The sequence below is a fragment of the Trachypithecus francoisi genome, unplaced genomic scaffold (genome assembly GCF_009764315.1).
Source record: "Trachypithecus francoisi isolate TF-2019V2 unplaced genomic scaffold, Tfra_2.0 Lachesis_group3, whole genome shotgun sequence".
In the NCBI taxonomy this organism is placed as follows: Eukaryota; Metazoa; Chordata; class Mammalia; order Primates; family Cercopithecidae; genus Trachypithecus; species Trachypithecus francoisi.
In genome coordinates, this window is record NW_022681468.1 from 141798476 (window position 1) to 141812387 (window position 13912).

Sequence of the window (13912 nt, forward strand, 5' to 3'; positions counted from 1 at the left end):
ATATTCCTTCTAAGGTAAAGGATAAGTTGCTGTATTTGGCCCCTCCTAAAACCAAGAAAGAAGCACAACGCCTAGTGGGCCTATTTGGATTTTGGAGGCAACACATTCCTCATTTGGGTGTCTTACTCCAGCTCATTTATCGAGTGACCTGAAAGGCTGCCAGTTTTGAGTGGGATCCAGAACAGAAGGCTCTGCAACAGGTCCAGGCTGCTGTGCAAGCTGCTCTGCCACTTAGGCCATATGACCCAGCAGATCCAATGGTGCTTGAGGTGACAGTGGCAGATAGGGATGCTGTTTGGAGCCTTTGGCAGACTCCCATAGGTGAATCACAGCAGAGGCCTCTAGGATTTTAGAGCAAAGCGTGAGCCACCGCGCCCGGCCTACAGCAGACTTTCTGTAAGAGGTAACTAATATTAACAGTATAAACTAAGACCATATTTCTCGGTAGCCATGTAATACTGTTTGTTCTTACTCAGCTGTTATTCGGTATTGATCATAGTTCAGGTGCATAAAACAGAATCTATTCTAGTTAGTTTAGCAGAAAAACATTTAAATTTTATTGACAACAGAAATAATTTATAGCCCAACCCAGTACACAAAAACGGTGGCTATGTCCCAGTGAGTTGATTTCAAGACTCACTAATGAACTGTGACCCACAGATGGACAATTATATTGCAGGGTATTAAATGGCTTGGAAAATCACCAGAAAAGAACAGTCTTGCCTGTGCTTCCACAAACTGGGTGGCCAAGCGAACTGATAGTTCCAGAAGCATTCCACGTGTATAACCCACATCCTCAAAATGATGCCTGGTGTCTCATAGAATCTGATGGACAAAACCTAAGTGACACCAAAAAACCCTGACACAAAGGAATTTGAGAAACACAGTAAAGAAAGGAAAGCACACTAGCAGAAACTTCCAAAAGATGTCAATCAAGCTAAGCCACAGAATCAGTTCCATATCTGCAATGAAGTGCTGCTTATGTATGAGATAGAAAAACCTGGTGGCCGAAGTATGTATTATTTCATTTATCTTATCCCTATAAATGGCATATTTTCTTGATTACAGCCTACTGCTACTTCACTTAGGGAAACTCATAGCTACAACTAGTACAACTTGCCTGATGAGATGAAATTCAGGGGAACAAATCAAAGGTAACAAATCCCCAAGTTACATGTCTTTCACAAACATACCTCTACCCAGTCAATAGAGGATTTATCAAAAGAAAGATTAATAGTGGAAAAATAAACTGAGGATTCTTTTCTCACCCTCATCACAAAGAATCTTAAGATTAAAAAGAAGTTTTTAAACTAGTGAAGGAAGAAGAAGGAATACCTTTAATCTCTCCTTTTCATTTTCTTTTAGTTCAGCTTATGCAAGATTTTGTACCTTGTATAAGAATTTAAGTTTACTGAATACAACATATTGCTTAAGAGTTAAAGGAATTAAAGCAGAATAAGTTGCTGAAGGGGGAGGATCATTTGAGTTAAATACAATTTTTTTTTTAAATCTGTAATTGATGTACATTTGATTTTAAGAAGACACTTTACATCAGGTCACCACAAAGCAGATTTACATACAACCATCAATTGCAGAAAAACAAAGTTTCTTTTTGATCCAAACACAAAAAGCTTTGTGTTTTTTTTTTATGATCTCTTCCTTGACCATAAAAAAAAAATAATAAAGTAAAAAATGCAGTACTTTTCGAAGGTGAAGCTAGTAAATTTACAGAAGTGCAAAACACCAAAACACTTTAAGCAAAAACTTTTTTTTTTTAAGAAATAGGTATGACTTCTCGTTTTCTGTTCTTGGCATAAATTTTAATTCTTTCCAGTGGAACCAAAACCACCTGAACCCCTTTCAGTGTCATCCAAAGCCTAAAAGATAGACAGATAGAAAGGTGGTAAGCTTCACAGTTTTTTTTAGAGCCTCTTTCAGTTTTCCTCTCCAGCTCCTAAGAAAAATATAGCCAGAATTCTACTCTTGCTATATCATCTTTTCAAAAGGGAGATTACAGAAAGAAGAAAATTAAATTTGGATAACTTTTAAAAAATCTAATAAAATATTAGAGGTTCACAGTATGTTTAAATAACTTATTATGCAAAGTAAATACTACATAATAGCTACATGAAAACCATTTTAAGAAATTCTTAAAACTAGTATTTTAAATTTGCTTAAAATAAGTTTAGTCATATATACTATTTAGTTACAAACAGCATATTAAATCCTCAAGATTATACATATTTCTTCACTTAAGATGTTATATTACTTATTCTCTATCATCCTTTATAATACTTACTTGAACTTCTTCTATTTCTGGATAAAAAATCCGTTCGCAAATGAGCTGTGCAATTCGATCACCCTTTTTGACTTCAAAGAAAGAATAGTTTATTACTGATATTACTGACATTCTCCACATCCTGTCTTATTCAATGAGAATTAAAGGAGTCAATATTATTTACACATACATGACTCCGAAAACTCACTAGAATTATGTGAATGTATATATTTAACATACCTTCAAACTTTTCTTTGCCAAAATTAAACAGTACAACACCAACATTTCCTCTATAATCTTCATCTATGACACCAGCTAGAAAAAAGAAAAATAATATTATCTCAATTTTTGCTATCTGAATACTAGAGGTGTAAGATCCCAAAATCACTGTTATGTAGCTCTGAGATTTGTATTCTTACAATTGAATAAGTGAATCTTGCCCTGGTACTATGTAAAGCCTCAAAACCAAGAAATGATATTACTAAAATACAAATAAAAATTTAGAAAACAGATCCTAATTTTCCAACCTGTCACTCTTTATCAAATGGCAACCATTTCCTCTTTTAAGCTGGGAGTAGCAATGACCATCTCCAACCTACTGTCTACCCACCGCACACTTGCCAAAAAGACTAGGAGAAAATTACAATTTGGGTTCTAAAGGCTTTTCCTGGTATCAGCTTCCCACTAATACCCAGATTGAAATACGACTGAGTCATAAATAAAAATGTAAAAAAGCCTAAAGCTCTGCAGTGGAATAAGTCAACGCTGACATTGTGAAGCAGCAGTCTTGCAAATCTTAGAACATTCCATTTTTACACTAAAAATGTACCTGAACTTTTCAGTTCATAATCTTCCTCTCCTTTTAATTTGAACCACCATCCTTTCTTAGAGCATGATTTCTCAGAAGACAGTAGCACATAGGCTTCATGACTACAACTTTATATGTGTAATTAGTACTTCTTTGAGATTATGAACACGGGGGAGAAGATCTTTGCAAGGGAGACTTAAGCCACATCCCTGCCATAGCCCAGAGAGTTACACTTACCAGACTTGCTAGCATTTATCTTTGAGCCAATAATTTAAAATATTTCCATAAACACAAGCACAGATAATACAGGTGCAACAGGCCTTTTCCTTTTTTATATTGATAAATAATTCACAAAGCATACCATTTATCCATTTAAAGTGTTACAGTTCCACAGTTTATAATGTATCAGAGTTGGCCAACTATCGTCACAGTCAATTATAGCACATTTTCATTACCCTCCCTCCGAAAATCCCCTACCTTATTAGCAGTCACTTCCCTTCCTCCTCCCACTCGCAATTTCCTGCTATACATGTAATTCTTTCCCCTCAGTTTGTGAAAGGCTTGACAGGACTCACGTGAATCTAACTAAATACAGCTCCATGTCACATCTTACTTGTTATTAATACTCTACCCCCAACAAAAACCCTGATGAAGGAAAAAATGGAACTAAAAAAATATGGAACTAAAAATAATCATGTGTTCAGCTCAATGGGCAGTAACGCTATTTGCCCATACTCCTCATTATTTGAAAGCTGAGAAAACAAACAAAAAAACCCCAAAACATACCCACCCCCCATTTTTTTAGAACAAAGGTAATTCCAAAGCATATCCTTTCAATTTTCTCATATAAGGGGGGGAAAAAAAAACCAAACGCTTAGGTCCACCATATTCAGCAAAAACAACATTTTAGATTTTCCAAACGGATTACAACATACATTTAAATGAACCCCTGTGCTTTATGAATGAATTACTAGGGACAAGTGGATCTGAATTTAAGCACTTCTTAAAAGGTTCCTGATGCGATACGTTTACAAGAAGAGTGAGTATAAAACTGGGCAGAAAAGCAGCAAAGGCAGTTCATCTCCTGTCTGGCCTGAAGGAAACAATCAATTACTGAACTTGACCAATTCGAATTACCAACCCTGCTTTATTTCTCCACTGTCAGTTGACCATTAATTTATACCTTAATATTTATGAAAAAAATTGATATAAAGATGAAACCAGCTGTTTTCCACATTACCTATATGGAAAAAATTTTGACTGCAGGGACAATTTAAATTAGATTTAATGAAGAAATCCCTCAACATAGCATGTTGTTCCATGTTAGAAAAAAATGGCCACAGTAGGCTAGAGAACTTCCATGCTGGGAGATTTTGAGGTACAGGCTAGTAATTCATCTATCTTGAATGAGTTAGAGAAAGACAATATGGACTGACTGACTTCTGAACTATTCTGTTTCTACTTTATTCGAAAATTTTTAAATAACCAAAACAATGCAAATACATATAAAGTAAAAGCTTATAACATTCTCTTACCCTCCCTGAGATAGCTAATGTTACAGAAATATATCTTACATACTACTTTTTTTCTGTTTATCCTTTGAGATTAATAAATGTAAATGTTAGCCATTCTTTTTAGATACAAGATATGGAAATACGGTATCTCTTTTTCTCTTTCTTTTTTTGGCAGGGTCTCACTCTACAGCCCAGGCAGGAGTATAGTGGTATGATCACAACTCACTACAGCCTCAACCTCAAGTGATTCTCCCACCTCAGCCTCCAGGTGCACAGGCACCACCACACCTGGCTAATTTTTATATTTCTTGTAGAGAGAAAGTATCCCTATGTTGCTCAAATGAGCCTCAAACTCCTGGGTTCAAGCAATCTGTCTGTTTCTGCCTCCCAAAGTGCTGGGATTACAGGCATGAGCCATGATGCCCAACCTGTACCATATGTTTCTATGTAACTATTCTCTTACATAATATCAGACACAGGCTGCTTTTACATTTTGCTATAAAAAATAAAGAAGCCCTTTAAATATATCCTTGTGCATTAATACTTTTTATTTTCATCAAATAGGTTGCAAAAAAAAGGTGTAGCCATTCAGACTTCCATCAGCAATATTTGAGAATGCCCATTTCCAAAATGCTTGCCAATATCTGATGGCAACAATCTCTTACATTCTGGCCAATATGATGAGTACAAAATGGTTATCTCATTGCCTTACTTTTCATTCCCTGATGATTAGTGAGGCTGGACTTTTTTCCTCCCATTGGTTGGACATTTGCATGTCCTCGTCTATATTTTGTTCATGTTTTTTTTCTCATTTATTCTTTTTCGTATAAATTGTAAATATTTGCTTGTTGGCTTTATAGTATCTTCTAACATATAAAAATATTCTCTTTCTGTAAAGGCCTCTGCTGTACCTGTAAAGTAGTCCTATCAGAACTACTCAAATGACCGGGTTTCTTGAATTCTAGAGACAGGTGTTCTTTACACTTGGGCCAAGAAAATGTGAAAAACCTGTAACTGACTAAAAGAAATTAAGTAGTTTGAAGTCAATTCAAACGTATGGCAGAAAAAAAGGCCCTCAACAGTTTTTTTTTTTAACATGAATGCTGATGGTATAAAACTTTCAGTAGTTCCAAACTCATTTACCACCCAATTGCCATTCGACCTTCAAGAAAAGCCTTCTCTGCCTACAGGATGTAAGTATCAGGGACATTTTTCCTCAGAGAAAGCAGAAAGTATCTTGAAGTTATCACTGGAAAAATCATGCATTGGAACTGGCAGAGTGATTAACTGACTTCAGGCAAAAGTTTTACTGTGTCAAGAGTTTGGCATGTCATTTGTTGGAAACCTTTTTTTAGTGAAAAACTATCCACACCTACCAGATGTGAATTCTGAACAGAATCCTGAATGCTCAACTTTTCCCTTTGACCCTTATTTACAGCCTGGGATTTCTAACAACATCTCTTTTCAGAAGTAAAAACTGTTGCCAACTATGATAAACTTGTGCCTAAGGGAGATTGTTAAGGTTCTCTGCATCCAAGAACACACCACAGTGTAATTTTATGAATAATACCATACCAACCACCAGGCAAACTAACTTTCCATTCTTTTACATGAATTTTTTTCCAGAAAGTTGTTTTAAACAGAGCAAAAATTAGTAACAAAGTCGAAAAAAAGAAAAAGTTTCCACATAAAAACAATCTGTGAAGTCCCTAAGGACAGAAATTATATCTCACAGAATCTAATATGTGCCAAGCACTGTATTAGGTATTTCATACATATTATCATTTAATCCTCCCACCACTCAGAGGCAGGCACACTAATTTCCATTGAAAGATGAGGAAACAGGCTCAGAAACGTTAATAACTAGTTAGTGACAGAGCTGGGACCTAAATCCAGTTGTTATTCCAAAGCTCCTGTTCCTTGCACAATCATTTGAAACTTCGTTGAAAATATATACAATCGGCCGGGCGCGGTGGCTCAAGCCTGTAATCCCAGCACTTTGGGAGGCCGAGACGGGCAGATCACGAGGTCAGGAGATCAAGACCATCCTGCCTAACACGGTGAAACCCCGTCTCTACTAAAAATACAAAAAAACTAGCCGGGCGAGGTGGCGGGCGCCTGTAGTCCCAGCTACTCGGGAGGCTGAGGCAGGAGAATGGCGTGAATCCGGGAGGCGGAGCTTGCAGTGAGCTGAGATCCGGCCACTGCACTCCAGCCCGGGCGACAGAGCGAGACTCCGCCTCAAAAAAAAAAAAAAAAAAAAAGAAAATATATACAATCATTTATATCCTTAAGTTACAGTCCCAAATGACCATAGTTGACCTTGTAAAAAGTCAACTTACAGAGCATAACTTACAGAGCCCAAGGAATCCTCAACCAGAGAGTGGGCTGTCAATGTCCATCCCTGCTATGTAAAACTTAGCTCCCCTTTAGTCCCTAAGAACTTTTGGGGTCCTGTCTTGGCCAACAGCACCACCTAGTGACACTATGGAGAGACACCATGCCCACCAAATGTCAGACTAAGGACCAGGTCTAGGATAGCCAGGTTTCATTAAGTGCTTAGTTAGCCCTTGCAGTGGCACATAAAAGTGAGCTAATTCAGGACATGTTTAGTTGGTGAGGGGGATACAGCAGGGTAATCTTCACACTTAATTGCAGTGGAAAGAACGAGGGGGTTGGAATCACACAGAGACTCCAGTTGTTACCACATATCCACGTGGGCTCATTTCTAAGCCAGAGCTATATAAAGTAGCTCTGTAAAAACGGGTGGAGGAGATCTAGCATACCTACTTATGTGGGGCCAAGATATCTTGTTAAATGAAATATTCACTACTGATGGGATAAAGGATCAGTATGTAGGGACCACGTTAAGTGGGGTCTGAATCCCAGTTGGAGGAGACCCGAAACAAGGAAACCACATCAGGAAAGCAGAAGTTTCCTTACGATAAGAGGAGTAGCTCTGTAGCAAGAGTAGTTAGCAGAGGACACTGAAGGTTCTTCATGAAAGGTACCACATGAGGTAGGGTTAACTTTGGGAGACCTGAGAAAGACTTTATTATAAGGGAAACAGGTACCACAGAGGACTGTCTTGACAAATTTAGAGAAAGGTGTTTTCTCTCCTGACTTCAGGGAAAAGATTTTCTTGTTATATTTTGCTAAAGACAGATAGCTCTCTTATGAAGAAAATTCTTACAAGACAGCCTTGTGTTTTCTAGAACTCTTGTTGCTTAAATAATTACCTAATTATTACATCACTAAATCTAAGTCATTAATAATCAGGTAATAATTATTTTAAAACTTAAGTTAGTAGTTAAGCAAAATATAATTGCTTAAAATAACCACAAAGCTTTGCCTCCTCATAATAACAAGCTTTCCTCTAGTCATTTCATTTTCTTAAAAATAAAATCTGTCGTTTGAATATTACCTTTTAAACAAAGACAAAATGCTTGCAAGCATTTACAGAATAAAAAAGGAAATGTATTACCTCCTACATCAATAAAGTGTTTTGCAGCCAAGCCTGACCGTGGAGCTAAAAAACAAAAAAGGAGACTTTGGTTATTTTAAGGGGGAAGGGCTATACCAGAGATAACTGATGCAATTTAAGCATGTCATTCTCTTCACCTATAATATCTACATCTTCATCTTAACTTTGGCACATGGTTTTGAATTAAAGAATATTCATCATACTGCATTACCAAAGTTGGAAAGACTAGTTTAGAAAAATTCTACAAGGTTTTAATTCAAAACTAACTTAAACCACTCCCATGTGACTTCAGTTAGAATTTGTGGTGCTGCAGACAGGGGAGAAGGATTGCTAGAATGAGCTGAAAGGTGAGCAAATGGGAACACCTGTAGGCTGCTCTTTCAAGAAGTTAAGCCTCAAAGGGGAAGAAAGAGGAGTGTGGCCAGCAGGAACACTACGGAGGAAGACTTTGGTTTTAAATGGGAAACCACAACATGTACAATGTAGATGGGAAGGGAAAGGAAGGGGAAGGGAGATGGAAACAAACCTAACCAAATAGTAGCAGAGCATAGCCTACAACTTGGAACCCCACTATTCATGATTCAGATGCCAAAAGACATGCCTGTAGGAAACACACGAACCAGAGTAAGATAAACAGGCTAATATCAGTTAACTAAAAACGCCAAAAACCAAGTCTCCATGATTCAATACTAGTCTACTTTTTAATCCTAAAAACTGAAAAAAATAAAAAGCTACGGTTACACCTTATTATTGCAGTCTCAAGCATCAGGCCTATAATTAATTATCCTAACTAGTATTTTATTTTAGAATAATTTAAATCAGGCACTTTGTCAATAATGCTGCCTCTTTCTATACTAACCTTTATTTCACTCCATCTCCTGCCCCTTCCCCTGAAAAAACTCTAAAAAATGCAGTCAATGATGCCCAAGAGATGAGATGAGAGGCCATCTTGCTATCTTTTAAGGGCTGAAGTACTGGCAGTTTTTCCCACTTGTGGCTAATAAGATAGTGCCAGTCTAACTCCTTTCCCTGGAGGAGGGCGTCACAGCTCGATTGACTCCTTTATGTTTACTCTGGTTAGTCAAAAAGAACTTACGCTCTTGCAAAGAACTGTCTGGTAACAACTGATCCGCTCCAGAAAAATCAAACCTGTTGACTTGTACTCCATTTTGTCCTACCTCCTCCCAATGCCTCTACAACACTGAAGAGTATCCCTTACCCTAACCCCATGACCAAACAAGAAAAGGTTAAGTAGGCTTACACACTCTGGGACCAAGGTCCCAAGTTTTACTCTCCTAATATAAAATGCCATGTTCTGAGAACAGCCTTCTAGGCCAATGTGAGCCTAAAAGCTCCAGTGAGGAAGGAGAAAAACAAAAGGGTCAAAAAGAGGCAAAGCAAAGATGTAAATAAAGCCTTTCAAACAGTGCATTTGCTATCACAAATGGTGCTTCTTTTAGGGCACAGCCCAAGCAATATTGCCTGCTTATTACCCCAAATGAAACATGAAGAACGTATCACAAAGGAGAACTTGACAAATAGTTACCTGTTTCTTAAATGACTCACCTACTCTTCCATAACACCCAGAAGGGAGCGCTATCTGAATGTCCGTTTTCACAAGAGCTTTCTCCATAGGTGGTATTGTGTAATCATAGGCACTAAGAAAATATTGAAAGAAAATAACTGCAAATCTATTTATAAAATTGTTTTTATATTTTCTTTGTGACCAAGCATATAAAATTGCTTTCAATATATTTAATGAATTAATGCAACTTTAGTTTCTAAAATCAACCTTGCTATGATGAATTCCCAATTCATCTTAAAAGTTTATGAAGGGCCGGGCGCGGTGGCTCAAGCCTGTAATCCCAGCACTTTGGGAGGCCGAGACGGGCGAATCACAAGGTCAGGAGATCGAGACCATCCTGGCTAACCCGGTGAAACCCCGTCTCTACTAAAAAAGTATAAAAAACTAGCCGGGCGAGGTGGCGGGTGCCTGTGGTCCCAGCTACTCGGAAGGCTGAGGCAGGAGAATGGCGTAAACCCGGGAGGCGGAGCTTGCAGTGAGCTGAGATCCGGCCACTGCACTCCAGCCTGGGCGACAGAGCGAGACTCCGCCTCAAAAAAAAAAAAAAAAAAAAAAATAAAAGTTTATGAAGAAGGTAGAGGTAGTTATTTTATTATTAAAATGACAGCTTTAGATAAAATAATTCTCCGTGAATATTTTTGGTGGTGTGAAGAGATGTCAACATTGTAAATGTTTGCCCCTGAACAAGTTTATTGGGAAACTGAGGTACTTATTAGCATGAAAGGGCAGAAAGGCAAACTTTCAAAAGGTGGATGCTTTACTACCATAGTTTGAAAAGGAAAAAAATGAAGAAAGAACAAAGAAAAAAGGCCAAATATTACTAATAATACTAGCTATCATTGATTAAGCCTTTACTATGTGCCAGGCACAGTTCCAACTGGTTTACATATATTAACTCATTTTATTCTCACAATCTTTTATGTGATTAGGGAATATCTGCAGAAGGAAAGGAGAAAATGGGTGGACAAAATAAGAGGGATAAAGAACTGTGTTGTATCTGTCAGGCGGGGCTTGGTGGTTTGCCAAGCTTAGGCGATGAATTTCCTGGCTGAGGGAGAGAGCTGATCACTGTGAACAGTCCCTGAAGATGGACCTTGTTTTGGAACAGAATTCCTCTAAGATCCACGTAGCAAATGCTGCTACTCTTGCTATTACTGTGGCCCTCTGCTGGGTAGAAATTTAAGAGATTTTACAATGAGCAGAACCAGAAGTTTACTTTGGAGAACTTCATTAAGTCTGTTAAAGCAGTACTATACTTCCCCTTCTTTTGCTGAAATCCCTCTTTATTAGTTACGGCCTAATTTATTACAGATACATTATTTCCATGTCTATTTCAGTATACAGAAAGTCACCTGATTAGGAGGCTACTTAAGGTATCTTAAATCAAAGACTCCCCTAGGACTCAAAAAAGTGCTCCAAAATATACTTTGGAAAGGTCTAGTCAAACTACACCACTCTTTTATTCATTAAAATTAAGAGACTGTAGTTTTTCCAGCTGCAATTGTCCATACCTACTTTCCTTTTACTTTCTTTTCTGTTGCTATCATCATGCACTACTTTTTCTCCTGTGCTTAAACCAATAGTTCTCATGTTTGATTTACCTGAGATACTTTAAAATAAATCCCAATGCTTGGGATTTAGTATAAACTCTCCTTCCCTCTCAGCATTACTTTTCTCCTACCTTAATGGCTCTAAGAACTGGGGCACAGTAGTCAAAAGAAAAAAAAAAAAAAGCCCAAAATCCGGGATAAAAAATTGTATCATCTTCAAGTCTCTGGGGAAATAAATTCAGCTCTTCACAAACTACCGCCTGCGTAAAAAGTAACACTTACCTAGCTAAGGATTGTTGTGAGGACTAAATACAACAGCATAAGGCAAGTTTTTAGTACAGGTAAAACGTGCTGTAGAGAAGAAAGTGCGGTAGTATTACAGGCAGCTCTGCCTTTCGTATTCGCATGCCTTCTGAAATTCCGCCGTGGGGCCAGATGAATGTATAGAAAATAACTTTTTAAGGCAGATACACCTCTGTTCATCCTTCTTAGGTGTTTTCACGCTCACATCTAGGCTCTCACCTTGGCTTTTCTATTGAGCACAGGCATCACCCTCAGGCCACTCGAAAGCCACCATGTGCCTTCCTCTCTATCTTCTATTTAGCAAGGGCACAATAAACGTTGCAAAGTAACGCCTTGCTAGATGCCGTATAGTTATTTTACTAATTCTGCAGTCTTTGCCCAAATCTCTATTTAAATTTATGGCAAAGATGAAAGCTAAAACTTTCAACATGAAAAAGGTTGAAATCCTATTTATAACTAGTGTGTTCCTGTGATCTCTTCGATGACTGTTTCTAGCTGTGGCAGCGGATGGCCGGCCCTTCCCAGCCTCCTCGCCGGGAGGTCCCCGCTCACCTGTACAGGTCGTAGCCCGCCGCCCGCGCGGAGCCCCGGGTGGGGGCCGTGGCGTGCTCGGAGAGCCGGGCAAAGCGGAGCTGCATGCCGCCCTCCTCCGCAGGCCGGGGCCGCTTACTGGGTGAAATAGCGGGTGTCTCTTCAGAGCAGGGCATGGCAAAGCCAGAAGGCGAGCGAGGAGAGCACACGAGGAACAAGAGAGCCAACAATCAGATGCGCCGCAGGGAACCCGCCAAACCGAAATTTCCCGCCAGCTCCGCCCTGCCCACCGCCCCCTCCGGACGAGTCCACAGTTCTGGCCAAGAGGGGAGGCGGGATTCACATTTTGGGTTAGAAGCCCTTCTCAGAAAGCAGGTTTGGGATCGGAAACTACTGGGTCCCAGTCAACTATCCACATTCAGCGCGTAGGGCCGACGCTGGGTGACAGCTTTTGGGGCGTCGCCCTCACACACTAGAAAGCCGCCCCCCCCCGCCAGAGACCCTAATGGACTCCCCCTGCGCGCACAGGGGCCGCCCGCCGCCCTACTTCCCCCACCGCCTCAAGCCGCGGGGCTTCCTTCCGGAGGGCCGGGGCCCTTTGTCCGCCGCTCTCCTACCCTCCCCGGGCGCCGGGCATTCCCCCGGTTTAGGAACCTCGCCCTTCCAGCCCGCGGCCCCGGCTGTACTGGCTCCTCGACAGCCTGGGCTCAGACTGCCAGCGCTGGACAGCGGCCAGGGCGTCCCGTGCTGCGCTGCGCGGCCGAGGGGCGGGCCTGGCCCGGAGAGTCCCGCGGCCTCGGCCCTCTGCCGTGCGCCTCGCGCGTTTTGCATCGCTGAGCGAAGCAGAGCAGGAAAGAAATGGTAGCAGAGCGCGGGGCGAGGGCAGAGGAGAGTCATTTCCCCCAGAGTTTGGGCTGGTTGGCTTCTCGGCACCTCCGGACGTGCGCCAGGCTTCCACCCTGAAGACGCGCGCGTCCCGGGAACATGACCTCGGAAGCAGTCGCCGCCGCGCGAGGGGCGTGGAGAGGCGGCGCAGGCTCTGGGGCACCAGGAAGACGGTGCCCTTGGCGTCCTGAGTCTTGCTGCCGCCCCCGGGTGCCTACGCCTCTTGCCCTCGCTCTTCTTGTTTGCTCTGGCCCCCATTTTTCCGAGAGTCCACCAGGCCCGGCCCCTGCTCCTGGGCTGACTGGGGCGTCACCGCCAGCGGCCATGACTCCCGGGCTCTGAGTTCAGCGGCGCCCTAAGCGCCGGAACCGCATGTGGGTGCCGGTGACAATTACTGCACCCGGTGCCGCTCGCCTGACTGTGGGCAAGACACCGCGCCCGATTTCCTTTCAGCACCGCGTGCCAGACGTTGTAGTGTTTTCGACCGGAGGCAGGAAGGGCGGTAGTATCCTATCAGGTTTAGGATAACCCAACAGAAACGCAGCGGGAACCCCTTGGCTAGGAGTCCAACAAGGATCGGGCCGCAGTGGTATAGTTTACAGTGGGGGCTAAAGCAGTCACTTTCTAGATAGTTGTTAATAATTTTTTCTGAGCTGCAAGTATCTCGTTATTTCTCACACAAATCTGAGAGCTGAATTGCATGGTTTTGAATTTTCAAAGTTAAGCTGTGGGACAGTTTTAGATAAATGACAAGTAGAAGTGTTAGAGTATGATTGGGGAAGTTTTACATTCGTTGCTGTGCCTTTTCATACAGGCCCTACCTTTTCGGTCTCCTTAACTGGTTCCTCTTCCTTGTTGAAAGTCCTTTGCATGAGGCTATGGAATATACACTACCTTCTCTGGACGTTAAATATTAGCTACACCTTGAGGACTCCCAGATTTATGCCTATAGCAACACGATCCGAGCTCTGCAA

The 13912-nt window shown here is 41.0% G+C and overlaps 1 protein-coding gene across 2 annotated transcripts; it reads right to left on the reverse strand.

The window, feature by feature from the left end:
* Nucleotides 1-535: 535 nt before the first annotated feature.
* DUT (deoxyuridine triphosphatase) lies at nt 536-13404 on the reverse strand. 2 transcript variants are annotated; one of them, XM_033190200.1, is made up of 7 exons: nt 12671-13404; nt 12075-12213; nt 9651-9742; nt 8085-8129; nt 2519-2593; nt 2300-2370; nt 536-1877 (listed from the first exon to the last, which is right to left on the reverse strand). In XM_033190200.1, the coding sequence occupies exons 1-7, from the start codon at nt 13194-13196 to the stop codon at nt 1821-1823; spliced, it is 1005 nt and encodes a 334-aa protein (XP_033046091.1). In that variant the 5' UTR covers nt 13197-13404; the 3' UTR covers nt 536-1820. The 2 variants fall into 2 exon arrangements, with proteins under 2 accessions (XP_033046091.1, XP_033046092.1); XM_033190201.1 differs by having other exon boundaries at nt 12987-13080.
* Between the last annotated feature and the right edge of the window lie 508 nt (nt 13405-13912).

Excerpts from the sequence above, each read along its gene's own strand:
- DUT (XM_033190200.1), bottom strand. The coding sequence starts at position 13,196 with ATGGGGGCCAGAGCAAACAAGAAGAGCGAGGGCAAGAGGCGTAGGCAC. Across the intron at positions 9,743-12,074 it reads GCGGGCTACGACCTGTACAG|TGCCTATGATTACACAATAC; the intron begins GTGAGCGGGGAC and ends ATATTTTCTTAG. Across the intron at positions 8,130-9,650 it reads TGGGTGTTATGGAAGAGTAG|CTCCACGGTCAGGCTTGGCT; the intron begins GTGAGTCATTTA and ends TTTGTTTTTTAG.